The sequence below is a fragment of the Rattus norvegicus genome, chromosome X (assembly GCF_021556685.1).
Source record: "Rattus norvegicus strain SHRSP/BbbUtx chromosome X, alternate assembly SHRSP_T2T, whole genome shotgun sequence".
NCBI lineage: Eukaryota > Metazoa > Chordata > Mammalia > Rodentia > Muridae > Rattus > Rattus norvegicus.
In genome coordinates, this window is record NC_141554.1 from 42,586,228 (window position 1) to 42,601,222 (window position 14,995).

At 40.8% G+C, this 14,995-nt stretch overlaps 1 protein-coding gene across 26 annotated transcripts in view; it reads right to left on the minus strand.

Moving 5' to 3' along the window:
• The window catches only part of Sh3kbp1 (SH3 domain-containing kinase-binding protein 1), a 344,981-nt gene that overhangs the window by 91,229 nt on the left and 238,757 nt on the right, over positions 1 to 14,995 (minus strand). For all 26 annotated transcript variants that reach the window (XM_087600881.1, XM_087600876.1, XM_087600870.1 and 23 more), the window contains one exon: positions 10,313 to 10,407. In XM_087600881.1, the coding sequence (XP_087457007.1) occupies positions 10,313 to 10,407 (95 nt within the window). The remainder of the gene's footprint in view (positions 1 to 10,312; positions 10,408 to 14,995) is intronic.

Sequence of the window (14,995 nt, forward strand, 5' to 3'; positions counted from 1 at the left end):
TTACATTTTTAAATGTGTTTTTCTTTTAAAAGAGGAATACCTTTTCAAGGAATTGGGAAATCACATGATATTCAAATTTAAATGTCCATAAAGTGTTACTGGAACGCAACCAAACACACTCATTTACCTCTACGGCTGCTTTCCCTCTACAATGTCAGAGGAACAGTTGCTGAAGAGACTGCATGGCCCACAAAGTCTAAAAATACTTGCTTTCTGGCCTTTTACAGAAGTTTGCCAAGCCCTCGACTAGGAAAGGAGGATCCTTGTAAGAAGCCATGCAGAATCCCAGGGGCTCTCTAAATGCCAATATCAGAAATACCAAAAGGGTAGAAGCTTTAAATAGAACCTTGAAAGCCCTGAGGAAAGCAGAAAATGAATACATTTAATCGCCAGCTACTCTCTCCACCTAGGGCTCCAAACATAAAAGTCTTAAGTAAAACTTGCCTTTAAATGAAAAATTTTTCTTCACTGTAAAGTTAACTATAAAATGAGGAAATTGTGAGTGTAAAAGGTATTTATTTTAATGACTTTTTTACTTAAATATCTCCGTGAGTCATAAACAAAGAAAAAATATTTGTAATATGAAAAAGTGACAAGTTAATGGCACGGGTATAGGGTATTTTCTAAAACTCAATTGGAAAATGATGCATAAAGATTTCAAGCTCAGTAATAATTTTTAGAGTGCCAAATTAGCAGAGGTTAGAAGATATTAGCAGAGAACAAAAAGAACGGGAATATCCAGGAATGACAAGGATAGGGAAACATTCACACGTACTCCTGTGGGGAGACTAAATTAGCACCATAGCTTAGATGACTTCAAAATACATGGACGCAGCTCTACACTTAGCAATTTATCATCGGGAAACAGTACCTGCTAATGTTTATACAGCGGTTACCATTGGCCAGGCGTTCTAAGTGCTTTGCCTATTGTGTTAGTCTGTTTTGTACTGATATAATAGAATGCCTGACACTGGATAAATGACAAAGAACAGATTTAGTTCTTACATGCAAGAGGGGACACCAAAGACTGACGGGTCAGCATCTTGCAGTGTTATCCTACCACAGAAGATGGAAAGCAAGAGAGAAAGGGAGGGCAGCCTGAACTCATCCTTTTATCAGGAATCTACTGGGGCAATAATGAATCCATTGCCACAATAGTGGAACAACAGCAGTAACGTAAGCCCGAGGCAGGGCCCTCATACCCTAATCATTTCTTTTAAGTCCCTTCTCTCAATTGTTGCGCTGAAAATGAAGTTTTGAATGCAGGAACTTTGAGGGATATATTCAAAGCACAGCACTCACTTTAATTCATTTTCTCTTTGCAACACCAGGAGGGTAGGTGTTCTTATTGCCCATAATTTACAGATGTAGGAACTGAGGCAAGGAGAGATGAGCAGCTTATCCAAGGTTGTATTTATCTAGGAGAACACAGCAAGGATCAGGGCAACGAAATGGCTTGGTGGCCCAGTGGATGAAGGCACTTACTGCCAAGTTTGATGACATGGGTTGGATTCTTGGGGCCCACAGGGTAGAAGGAAAGAAATGACTTCTGCAAGTTGTTCTCTGGCCTCCACACTCATGCGGTAGCAGGCCCATGTTTCCCATATACCAATAATAAATAAATGCAGTCTTATTTATTTATTTTAATAAATGTAATGGTAAAAATTAAGAAAGTGAGGAGAATAATTATAGCTTGGTGTAGAAAGATGGCATGGTATTCAAGAGCAGTTCTTACTCTCGCAGAGGACCAGAGTTCAGTTTCCAGCATGAAATCCGTCAGAACACAAGTACCTGTCACTCCCACTCCAGAAGGTCTAACATCCTTTCTCCCCTTCATGGGTGCTTTTGTGTGTGTGTGTGTGTGTGTGTGTGTGTGTGTGTGTGTGTGTGTGTGTGTGCACGCGCGCGCGTGCGCGCCTGTGTGTACATGAACATACAAATAAAAGAAATAAATTTAAAAACAGAAATAGACAGCAGAAGTGTTTCATGATATTATTGCAATTTAAGATTAGCATGTTGAAGTATGGCCATCAGATTGAACAAATAATTAGAGGTCTTTTCCGGCAGTTTCATATAAGTAGCAAAGGCATATGAACCTGGGGGTTTGTGGCATCCATAAACTCGTCTAGTCACTCTAAAAAGAAAGAAACCATATTAAGAGCCACCCCAATTAGGGGTAGCATGGTTTCTTGGCTATTAGTAAACAAAAATATCTCCCTCTTCCATGCCTTAAAGTTTCATCTCATTTTAAATTCTGTCTGAAAGGATATATGCACAAGCACAGAGCAGAAGAATTTCTATGAAATGCATTTAGAGAATCATGATCCTCTTATCCATCCCAGTACTCTATTCACTTTTAAGAGGAAGAGGCATAGCAACAAGTAACATTCCCTTTGGATTTAATGATCTGAGGGATATATACATCATTACTCACATCTCAGATAAGGGCATACACAGTTTAACAAGATAGGCTGTATGTAAGGAAAATATTCTATGATACAAATGAATCATTTGCTGAACACTGGCGTTTTTTTTTTTTTTCAAATGTGTGCAAACCCAGATGATTCCAGACCTGTGCCTAACTTCCTTGTTCACTCATAAAGCATGTCCTTCTAATGGTGCTGCCAGCATGTCATCTTCAGGGTGACACATGCTAATTTACTCCTCACCCGTGGAACCTCCTTTAATCCTAGCATTTTAGCTCTGCTAAAAGCCTCAGCAATTCTGAGAGAAAGGGTCAAGGCCAGCAATCTATTTAGTTGAGTGGCTTTTTATACTAAACTAAAGATCTTTCCTCGGATCCCCAGGACTACTTACATCTGTCAAAGCGACCTTTTTTGTAGAAGCAAGGGGACCTAAAAACATCTTCCCTGTACATAGACATTTCGGTTAATTAATGGGCTAATGAAAAGGGGTGGAGGCAGGTGAAACTAGGCATTAGGCATTAAAACATTTGAGCATGTCATCATTGAAGGACTCAGAAAGATCAAGCCCTTAATTGTCATAGTAACAGCAAACAGAGAGCTGCAACCCCCAGACCTAGAATAAAAGAATGCTACCAAAATACACTGTATATGGGAAGCAAGCAGAAGACAGGAAATGGAGAGTGTACTGGACACGAAAAGAATTGACATTAAGGACTGTGGGTATGGAACAGGTGGTAGAGTGCTGGGCTAATGTTCACAAGGCCCACATTCTCATCCCCAGCACCGTGCAAAGCAAGTGTAATGCTCCATGTTTCTAATCCCAGCACTTGGGAGGTAGTGAAAGGAGCATCAAGGTCAACATTGCCTACATAATGAGTCTGATGTGAGCCTAGGCTACATGAGACCCTGTCTTAAAAAATAGTATCTCATACCTAGCCCTGGATGTTTTATTTGCTCACCTCTGATATCTAGTAGGGGCATTGTTACAAGGTAACTCAATTCTCTGTGGGTGTCGCCCTGTCTCTGTCTCTCTGTATATGTTTTAGAAGATTCTATAATTGTGTGTGTGTGTGTGTGTGTGTGTGTGTGTGTGTGTGTGTGTGAAGCTTCTATAGTAATAGGTTTCCATATGTCATTTTTAAAAAACCTTTGGTATTATTTATCCATAAGTGTAGAAGTTAGGCCTGGTTCTTACTCCCAGACCCAGGCTCTCAGAAATGAGATTCAGACTCAAAATATATTTACAAATTTCTTGGCCACATAGATAGGCTCTTTTCTGACTAAATTATAACTTATTATAACCCTAATAATAACTCTAATTTATTTTCTGCCACATGGCTGGTTACCTATGCTCGGGTACCCCATGCGTCCATCTTCTTGGGTGAATTTCCCTATGCCTGGCACTGTCGCAGAATCCTTTCTCCCTCCTGGATGTCCCACCTCCTATCTCCTGACTAAGTCATAGGCCACCAGATTTACTATTGTCAGGTGCCACATTCATACAAAACACCAGATAGTCTCTCCACAATAAGGGAAAATACATACCAGAGCCCTCTTCCCAAGGCTTAGAGATCTTTGTGGAAAAGGGGATGGAAAGAGTGCAAGAGGCTGAGGTGGCGGATAGCTACCAGGAAACACTATGCTTTGGACACAGCATGGCAGCTGTGCACATGAACTTAGAGCAGCAGCAACAGCATGTAGAAAACCTGTGCAAACCCAAGCCACGCCAATTCACAAGAAAGAAAGGAGTTCCCAATCCCCTAAGCTGTGGGACTACTAGCAATTGTCAGCTACTAGAAGAGGGAGCGATGGTTTTCTTGGTGAGTGTAGTTCTTGCTATGCCTCTCTAGTAAATGGCCATATATCCGTGAAGATTTAGGTAGTACAAAATTAGCATTGAGGGACTTTAGAACATATCACAAACAGGGAGGGAGGTGAATGTGGGAAGGATTGGAGTGAATATGATCAAAACATGCTGTGTTAAACTCTCAAAGAAGGAATAAAAGTATTTTCTAAATAATTGACATTAGCTCTGAATAGCTCATCCTGTCTTTTTGACTGGTTAGCTGGAAAGTGATAGATTCTAATATATCAGAAACATGATAATATCGTGGTAATATTGCTGTTCTGATTAGTAATACTAATGCCATTAATTAAAACGGAAACTCCAGATGTTAGCTCTGGATGTCAAGCAACACAGGATGCTTCTCCGTAAACAGATAACAATTATAACAGTTATCCCTGAGACTGGCGGAACTACACCTACCACAAACATCTGACAACCCCACAAAAAATAAATAAATAAATAAATAAATAAATAAAACTCTATCCAGAGTTACCACCCTGTCTGGTCCCCATACCCCAAGACCATTTGACAGGCAGTCAGAAGACATGACTGTTCCAATTCTTCTGGTAACTTGCTGGGAGGTTTTTGAAAGAACCATTTCTACACTTTGGGTTTTTGTTATTTTGTGATCTGAAAAGGACACTCATCATCCTATGTGACTCCTGTGCCTGCTGTGAGGATGAGGCAAGATGCCGAGCTTTAGATAGACCCCTGAGGAGAAAAGGATAGGGCTGAGAGGTCTGAACTTTTGCTAATGGCTGCCCAGAAGCCTGCACTGAGAGGTTGTGGCCCTGCAGGCACATCTAGAGAGTATTAAATGTTCCAGCAAACATTGCCTGAGAAAGAAGGGAGACATGGAGACATATTAAAATAGCAATGAAAGAAGCTTGGTGGGTTAGCATTTAATTCTGACTCCAACCTCACAGTATGCTGAGCTCCAAATATTTGGAACTAGGAAAAAAGCAAACCTCCAAGTTTGGAACTCGTGTTCACCTCTGTAACCCTATAACCTAGTAGAGCTTCTGACACATCACAAATGTATTTCAGTATATGAATTAATAAATGAGGATTGTAAAGGGAAGAAGACAGTGTATAAATTAATTATATTGGCTAAATTAAATAAAATACATTAAAATTGCTGGCACTGAGCATCAGAAAATAATCCTTATGATTCAAGGAAGCATTGAATACTTGTGCAGTTAGCAGTGCCACCAACTACCTTTATGTAGTTCCATGGGTCTTTCTTCCTCTTAGTATATCTCTTAGTATATACCTTAGTATATCCTGCTTTTCTTCTATGAACATCAGTGATATTTCACATCATCTATCCCTATGTCCTTCCTGTCATCCCCGCCACTTTGGCCAACAGCACTGAATTCTGAACACTGATTCTGATGTTTTCAAATAGATTTCTAACAGTGGAGAGTACACGGCAGGGAACAGACTAACCATGAAAGTTGTTTTATGAGCATTGTTTTCGAAGGGGTCAGTAGGAAACACTTTCTCCTAAATTTAGGGAGGGGCAGAGGTATTGAGAACACAGTCATTGTTCCAGTAGGGTCTACTCTACCCTCAGTGGGTGCTTGTCACGGAAAGCACATGCTCCAGTAGCAGCTACCTTTGCTATGGAGCCATAAATTTGCTCCCTAAAACTGCCCTTAGCCCTTCTCCAGGGAGAAACCCAGGGCTGGGTGGGTGTTGTGGGACATGACTGTAAACCCAGCCCTCTAGCAACAGAGGCGGGCAGGGATCGGGAATTCAAGGGCAGCCTGAGCTCCAGAGTGAGGTAAGGATACCTGGTTCTACAGGAGACCCTGTCTCTAAATAAAAGAAGGGAGCCAGTAGGTGGTGACACATGCTTTTAATTCTGGCACCTGGGAGGCAGTTGGAGGCCAACCTGGTTTTCATAGTAAATTCCAGGACACCCAGGACTCTTACACAGAGAAACCGTGTCTCAAGACAGACAGACAGACAGACAGACAGACAGACACACACACACACACAATTTTAAAAAGAGAAAATAAAAATAAAACCAGAAACCACACCCAGAGGCTCTAACCGTTCCTGAACATATTCTGAACATCAATCAGAAAGTGGGACGGAGGTGGCAGAACCACAGTCACAGAAGCTATTTTTAAGGGACTAGAAATAAAAAAAAAAAACCTTAAACACAGGTGTGTTCTACACAAGTAGAAATGCTCCCAAATCCGCAAGCCTTCTTTCTAAATAAACTAAAACCAAACCCGGTTGCCACATCTCATCCTAGTACCCAGGGGCATGCAAATAGTCCAGGTCTTTGCACTTTAATTTCAGGAACCACGGAGGGCTCCCAGACACCCACTAAAGGTGTCTGATTCCTTTTCTAGAAAGCCATGCAAATGATAATCTAGAGCTGAAAAAGAGGCCTGCGCCTGTCCTGTGACTCCTGCCATGGCGTGGAAAGCAGGGCAGAGGAAATCACCTTGGCTGACAGCAAAAGGAAACATCCGCCGGCCTGTGGGGACAGTGGAGACTTAAATAGCAAACGGAACTGAAGTGTGGAGATCTTTGACCTCGACTCACAGATACAATAAATCGGAATGCATATTTAAGCAGTTGTGATGCAACTTTTATGATAGCTTATAATCATCTAAATGAATTTCTGGGTGAGTCATCAACTTAAAAGAAGAGGTAAGAATTTCTCTATAATGTCAGCGGAATTTTTACAGGCACAGAATCCACTTTTTCCCTCTTCAGCAGACAGGAAAAGTGTGATGAATTTTCTTTCTAAATTCTTGCTAAAACCTTCCCACTATGAATTCTTAACTATTGCAGGTAGATTTTTAAACCCACCTTTACCTACGTAATGTCACAATATTCATCCTTAACAGCAAACCAAGAGCCCACAGTTCCTTTTGCTGAAGTTTGAGAAGAAAAAGCCAGGCTGGAAGTTGGCAATAGTTAGGATTATGGTTACCATAGGCAGATTCACTCCCGTGAGACAGGCCTCATGCCCAATGTCTTAATGAATAGTCACACTAGGCCTATGACATCAGTTTTAAGGCTCTGTTTAATAGCAGAGGAAACGGAGACTCAGAGGTCGTCACATGCCCAATGAGATATAACCAGAACCTGCGATGCTGGGAGTCAAACCCTGGTTTCTCAGAGCTAAAAGCCTGTATGACTCGATATCTTACCATGCAACTACTGAGGTCGAGATTGGTAGAAATTTTATGGTAACAAAAATGACATCAGTATCAGGAGAGGATAATAAGAGACCTGTTTTCTCCTAAGATCATATAAAATAATAATACAAACAAGATGATCAAACATAAATGATCTTGGCTAAGCAGAAAGCTTATAATGTACTCATCAGTTTGAGTTAAGATTGCCTCTGATTTTAGCTATCAAGATGGCAACACACAAGCACAGGCATGTCCAAACACACACTAAAGAAATGCTTTTTAAAAGAGAAAACAATTGACTGGATAGTCAGAGGCCATCTCTACAGGAATGTGCATCCTCAAGGTCATTTGCTTGAGGACACAGAAGTAAGTTGGGAACAAATGGTTGGTCTCTCAGAAAAGTTAATATACCAAGGCCAAATGTCTAAGGGAAGAAGTGGCATGTCCCCAGACTGGATTTTACCATAAAAGAGAGAAAAGCCATTGATTGGTAACAGAGGTCACAAAAGAAGCCTTGTTACAGAGTACCAAAAAGATGAGTGGTGGAGCAGGAGAAAGCACCTCGCCATTCTTTACCATCTCAGGGCATTTCTCAGGAGCTGAGGAGGAGGCTCGGGCTGCTTATCAGTTCAATAAAGAGAGCCTAGGCTCCCATGCATACTCAGGAAGTCGAGCAGGAAGAGAGCTTGGAGGGAAAATCAGGGTCAAAGTGCCCAAATAGTATGTATATTCTCAGCCTGGAGTACAAATGTGCAATAGAGGAGCAGACAGCATCACATTTTATTAGCAAACCACTTCCAAGTGCATTAACCTTTGAATCCAGAGAAATGGGGTACAGCCCTCAGAGGACGCAGTCTCCTGCTCATGGTTACCCTCTAAAAGACTGGGACTAGTAGTGGGCAGTTGCTATTCAAACCAAGCTTTCCCTTGCTCAAATCAGATTCCTTTTAGGAGACTGAATCATAGGCTGAAACACTCAGGACACAATGTACGCCAGCGGTGGGATCTGGAGGATAGAGTCTTAAAGTGAAACTGCCATCTTCAGGTAAAAGAGAAACCGAGGTGGTATTCCCTTTTCTCAAACCGTCATAAATGCTATTAACACAGTGGGTTTTCAATTAAGAGGCTTCCCTTCCCTCTAAAACCAAAACAGAAATACAGTAAGTCCATTCCCTACTGCAAAGAATGGCAGTTACTTAATTCCTTGATTCTCTGTCAGTATGAGGGGAAAGTGCTCTAGTCCTTTCCCTGCATGACTCAAACCAATTATCAGTGCTAATTATTAAAGTATTTGCATTATGCTTCACACCCATTTAACAACTTGCTTATCCCATTTATTTGGTTACAGGACTGATTAAAAATAGGCACTGTACTATGTAGAAGAGAGCCACCTCCTTAGGAGGGAGGGGGAGGCGGTGTTAAGAAACAGGAGCTGCCTCTGACACAGAGGAGCAAGGAGAGCATACTTCCCCTCCTTCCCTCCTGCCACACTCAACACCCACAGTTACACTGAACTAAGTTAGGGAGAGAAGAGCTCACAGGTTAAAAAGATGGATGAGTTCTTAGAAGGGGGAATAATTTACTCTTCCAGAAAGGTGTTTGCATAACTGTAGTGTTGTTCTGCATACTTCATGTAGACTCCATTGTCTGGGAGAGTGTCAACATTCTCCCTAAGATACAAACAAACAAACAAAACAACAACAACAAAGACCTATAATCACTAGATGGTTGGAAAACTCCTAAATATCTGGAGCTCTAAAGAATTCTTTCACTGGCATCTAGGGGTAGCAACAGGAGACATCACAGCAGTTCCCGCCTCTCTTCCTAACAGCCACAGGGCCTTTTCCCATTTCAAATCTCTGTTCCTTTTTCCAGCCCTGTGTATCATGCATCCTTTAGACTGACAATGCTTCCCCATTCCATAAGAGTTCAGGTGACTATAACAATCTCTAAGTCACTCCAGCATGTAGAGAATAACTAACATGTTTTTAGCTACTCACGTGGATTAAAAAAAAAAAACTACTTTCTACATCTTGAAGAATGCCTGGCTTCTCATTGTACTCAACCATCATAAAAATCCCTGTACTTCAGAGAAAAACACTGTTTGTTCTAGGAAACACTTGACTAATATGACTTTTAGCTACCAGTGTGGGGAGTAGCACTGCATGAAAGGGGAAACAGTGTGTGGTCAAGACCTCAGCAAACTGCTTTGCTTCACACAGATTTTACCACTCTCTGGGTTTTTACAAGACTCTTGATGAAATGATAATAAAATCTTCCAACCTTTATAGCCCAAACAAGACAAGCAAAATTCTCTCAGGCACTCTATCTGTCTTTGATCTGAATAGCAAACATTCTTTAAGGGTTTGCTGCCTGTGAGGCATGACCAGCCTTTTAAGAGCCTCTCCTTGAGTCCCTGATGACACAGGCCATTCAGCCTGGCCACTGTAGAAGGCAGAACCCACAACTAAGTAAGCTGCCTTCTGGGTCATTCCATCCAGGACAGACTCTTCTTCAGGGTCATGAAGATGTGCAGCTGGTCCTGAGGTACACAGAGATCTATTGGATTCTCAAATAGGTTTATTTACCAGGACTTGACCTGAAGAAAAAGAAAGATGCAAATTTTTCCCACAAGGTCAAGACCATAAAACCAAATGTTAAAAGGTCTAAAACAAGCCAGGCATGATGGTCATATCTGTAATCTTAGCACTTGGGAGGCTAAAACAAAACGAAGGTAAGTTCAAGACCAGCTTGTAACTATATAATAAGACTCTTCCTCAAGACAAAATAAAATGTTTAAAATGAAAGATTATAGTCTAAACATACTCCAAAGCATTCGACAATTTAGAAGGTGGGAGAAAAAAATCTTTGTTTACCTTATTGATGAGAGTCACTATATCTCCTTCCTTGATTGTCAATTCGTCATCATTCTGTGCCTCATATGGAAATATTACTTTGCAGTAATCCTTGGCTGTAAGAAGAACAGAAAATACAACCTTTAAGGTGTTTCATTTAATGAGCTGACCCAGTTGAAGATGCTCCCTGCCACATTAACCTCAAGAAAAATGTATGCTCAACAAAATATTAAGGCTGTATGAAGAACTACCCTCCAAAGGAGACTTAAAAGTGCTTATGGTGGGCTCTGCATTTTACCCTCAAAAATAATAGAACAACATGGGATGCTTTGCTTTTCTCAGATAGAAAGGCAAATGATTGTCCTTCATCTTTTTTTTTTTTTTGTCCTTTATCTTGAGAAAGGAGATGCGACCTATCTGATATTTTCTGAAGATGTATGCATGGGCCAACCTGAATTTTTTTCTCATTGTTTCGTTGCACGTATTACAAAATCAGAAAGGGGCCTTTATACCTGTTATAAAGCCAACATGATAAATAAGACAAGGAGTGATGACCTCTCACGCTGTGTATTAAGAGATAAATAATACCAATATACTCGCATGTAAAAAATGTCAACCACAAGCAGCCAACAAATACTACCAAAACATTTTTTTCTTTTATTCTTCTCTCATAGATTGCATTCCTTCTCTCCATTGATTTTAGTCCCTCCCCCCACCTCCCCTTTCCCCCAGATCAACTACTCCTCCATTTCCCTTCAAATAAAAGAACAGGTTTCCCTAGGATATCACAAACATGGCATAACATAATACAATAAAACTAGGCATATACCCTCATACCAAAGGTGGACATGGCACCCCAGTAGGAGGAAAAGGGTCTCAATAGCAGGCAAAAGAGTTAGAAACACCCCTCACTACCCCCTGTTGGGAGTTCCACAAGAATACAAAGCTATACAGTCATAAGGCATATGCAAATGACTTAGCTTAGAATTCTCCAGGGTCTATGACAAGCACCAAAATTATTTTATGCACCTTTGTGTGGGATGGGTGAACTTATTCATGTATAACTCATGGTCTCTTTGATCAAACATACTTGCTCATTGATGGGGCTGTTTATAAGCAAGAGACTGTATGGTCCTCACTGGAGAGTACTTTGGCCATTCAAAATCAATTTAAGTATTAGTGAGTAGATATTACTGATTTTAAATGAGCTCTGTCAAAAAGCATCAGGTAAGAAGCCTTTGTAATGGATTTGGGAAATGAAGACTGGGTAAAACAAGGTTTCATGACTCAGGACAGAAAATAGAAAGAAAAACTCAAGGAAATTAGTATCTTGTAGAGCAGAGTCAAACAGTCTTATGGTTCTGCTTGAATATTCTCAGATATTTCCCAAGACGTAAGCTCCTTCTTGCATCTAGATCATAAACTACAACTCTATGTCTAAATGTCCCTAGTAGATCTTATACCCTCTCTCTCTCTTTTTTTTTATTAGAAATAGCAAAGCTTTCCCAAGTCTGAATTGGTTAGATGCTCTAAAGGGAGGGAAAAAGTTAAACATCTTTAAAAGGGATAATGACAGTTCTTCACCGATTTTCCAATTGACTGTGCTAGTGAAATATGACTTCCCAACCTCAAAACTTCAAACATGAACACACAATATTATTGAAGAACTGTCCGACAAAATCCCAACTCTATGGAAATCATAGTTTTGAAAGAATATCAGTTACTCATAACCAACAAAGAAAGAGCACACCATGTTTTTCTGTCTTACAGTGAAAAGGTTAATAAAATGCAACCAACCACTGTGGATTAGCCCTTGGGAGGCATTCCCAGCCCTTCATGTCCTACTTTACAGAATCCTCATTTGCTAAGGTTTATCCTGTCTAGGAAAGTAATGTTAATCTTCCAACCAGGTACTAACCCTGCTTATCTTCTGAGATCAGGCATATTCAAGATGGCATGACTATAGACAAATAATATCTTACGCCCCTTTGCTGCGGATTTGTTTAGGGGCAAGACATGATCTACCAGTCAATGAAATCTATAAAAGGAAATATTAGAGATGGCACTGCTAGATTTCATTTGCCTAGAGATGTAAGGCAAAAAAGTTGCCTGCCTTTGATCATTTTCTTTTGTTTGCAGTGTATTCCATATATAGAACGCAGAGTCAGGGATATGCTAGTTGAAGACTCTACCACTGGGACCAATCTACCTGCTACCTTGAGGCTTCTATAACACGGTTTTATCATTGTTGGAAATCAAGATAATATCTGACACAGTTATAATCATATGTGGACATTACAGAAAAGGCCGAACAATTGATCCTAAGTCCTAACTGTATTGAGCTACCTTCCCAACTCATCAGCAGCTACAGGCCCTTTGTCTGAACCTCTTACCATGCAGCTTGGCAGCCCAATTGTTTTTCACTCTTTTGTGATCCAGTAGGTAATGCTCTTCTAACATGAAAAGACTTGATACAACTTATCTCAATATTTTTCTTCGTGTGATATACCTCCTCCCCATCACTCCCTACCAAAAAGAAGCCTGTTACTATGTCACTTCCTTTTCCTTCACCTCTTACCTTCCTGTTTCAGGGCACAGCCTGTAAGAGTATGCCGTGGTGTCCACTGCAATCACCAGGATGAAAATATGGCTAAGTAAGAGCTAATGTGCCTTTAGTTTATTTCACAGGTCCATTTTATCTTATACTTACAAATTCCCTGTAGGCTAAGAAGGGAATATAACTTCTACATAAAAAAACAGGATTTAATAAGTATAAGTTTAAACATTTTATTTTTTAAAGATGTTTTATTTATTTTATGTATATGAGTGGTCTATCTACACCTCACTGTCAGAAGAGGGCATCGGATCCCATTACAGATGGTTGTGAGCCACCATGTGGTTGCTGGGTTTTAAACTCAGGATTTCTGGAAGAGTAGTCAGTGCTCTTAACCACTGAGCCATCTCTCCAGCCCCAATAAGTATAAGTTTAAAGGAGGAGGAAATAGACTATACTATTATAAAGATATAAAGGAGAAACTAGAATAGGAGGATTAAATGGGGAAGGGGATGAGAGAGTAGGCAAAGGAGGAAACATGGGGAGGAACAGCTAACACCAATGGACATTTTAAAGACTACATGGAAACCTAGTACTATAGAAGCTTCTTAAATTATATATATGAAAAACATTGAAGTCCCAATATAATGGGGGAGGCAATGCCCCATCCAGACATTTCATGCCACCAAGAACAACTTCCAGTGCCAGGAATAGAATTGCATCTTGTTGAGTCATTAGCCTAGAGGTCCCTACCATGTTCCCCTCCAGGTATCACAGGCTGTTGCCAAGGCCACTGGTTGCTTTCCCCAGCCCAAAGGGAAGGTCCCACTGATGAGAACAATGCTTATATTATTGAACTGGCACACAACTGGAACTTTGACTCTTACTGACTAGAGTTTGTGCTGCTAGAAGCTACTTTGTATTCTTCCAGTGGAGAAATATAATCATCAATATCATCCAGCTACGAAACCTTTGACCTAATAACTGAGACTTACTGCAAGATATACTGATTGGCACAAATCTTATGGGAGTAATTGACCATTGGATTTAAGGCCCACTCCATGAGATAGAACCCATACATGGCACTGCTAACGTAGTCAAGAACACAGGACTAGATAGGTTATGGGCACCAGGGGAAAACCAAATCCTATTGTTCTAAAGTGATGGCTCCTAATGACAAACAGACATATCCATGGATCAATGTCTAATTCAACCTTCATCCAAGTAGCCTTTTCTTGTAGCATATGGTTATAAACACAGAGGCCTGCAACTGGACAATGCACAGAGAGCAAGGGACTCAGGAACATTCGGTCTTAAATGGCGTGCCTTTATCAAACGCCTCCTCTCAAGGCTCAGGGATCTATACAGAGGAGGAGGTAGAAAGATTGTAAGAGACAAAGGTGGTGGATGACTCCAAGGAAATAATGTCTGACAAACACAACAAGACCTATGCATATATGAACTCACAGAGACTGTGGCAGCAATACAGGACATGCACAGGTTTGAGTCAGACAGGGTCCCAGAACGGAGAGGGGGAAGTAGACATGGGGTCCCACCCCTAACCAAGAAGTAAATTGCAAGTGATACCCACTGGCAAAGGAAAAATCTGTTTTCTTCAATGACAAAACATTGTGTATATCAACCACATTTCAGGGCAAGTCACATGTCCAGGAGTAGTTGGCCAATGCAAAACAGACTCCCCCTGATTTTTTTTGTCTTGATTTTAAAGAGAGAAAGGACATGAATCTGAATGGAAAGGCAGATGGGGAGGATCTGGGAGAAGTTGGGAGAAGGAATTAGGATTATGGTGGTTTGAGTAGGTTTGGTCCCCATAGAGTTATGTGTATAAATAGTGCCCCTGGGGAGTGGCACTATTAGGAGGTGTGGCTTTATTGGAGGAAATATGTCTCTGTGGAGAACCTTTGAGGTCATATATATGCTCAGGCAATGCCCAGTGTGGCAGTTTCCTCCTGGCTGCCTAAGTGCATTCCCAGAACTGACACAGAGATTTTGCATATTTTTCGGTGATAACTGAGTGATGCCTAAGAAGCAGTGGAACCCTCAAAGGACAGAAAGTAGTAGAAGATTCTGGGTCAGGAGTCAGGACACTTGGAACTTGGCTCAGTCCCAGCTGGATTTTTGTGGACTAC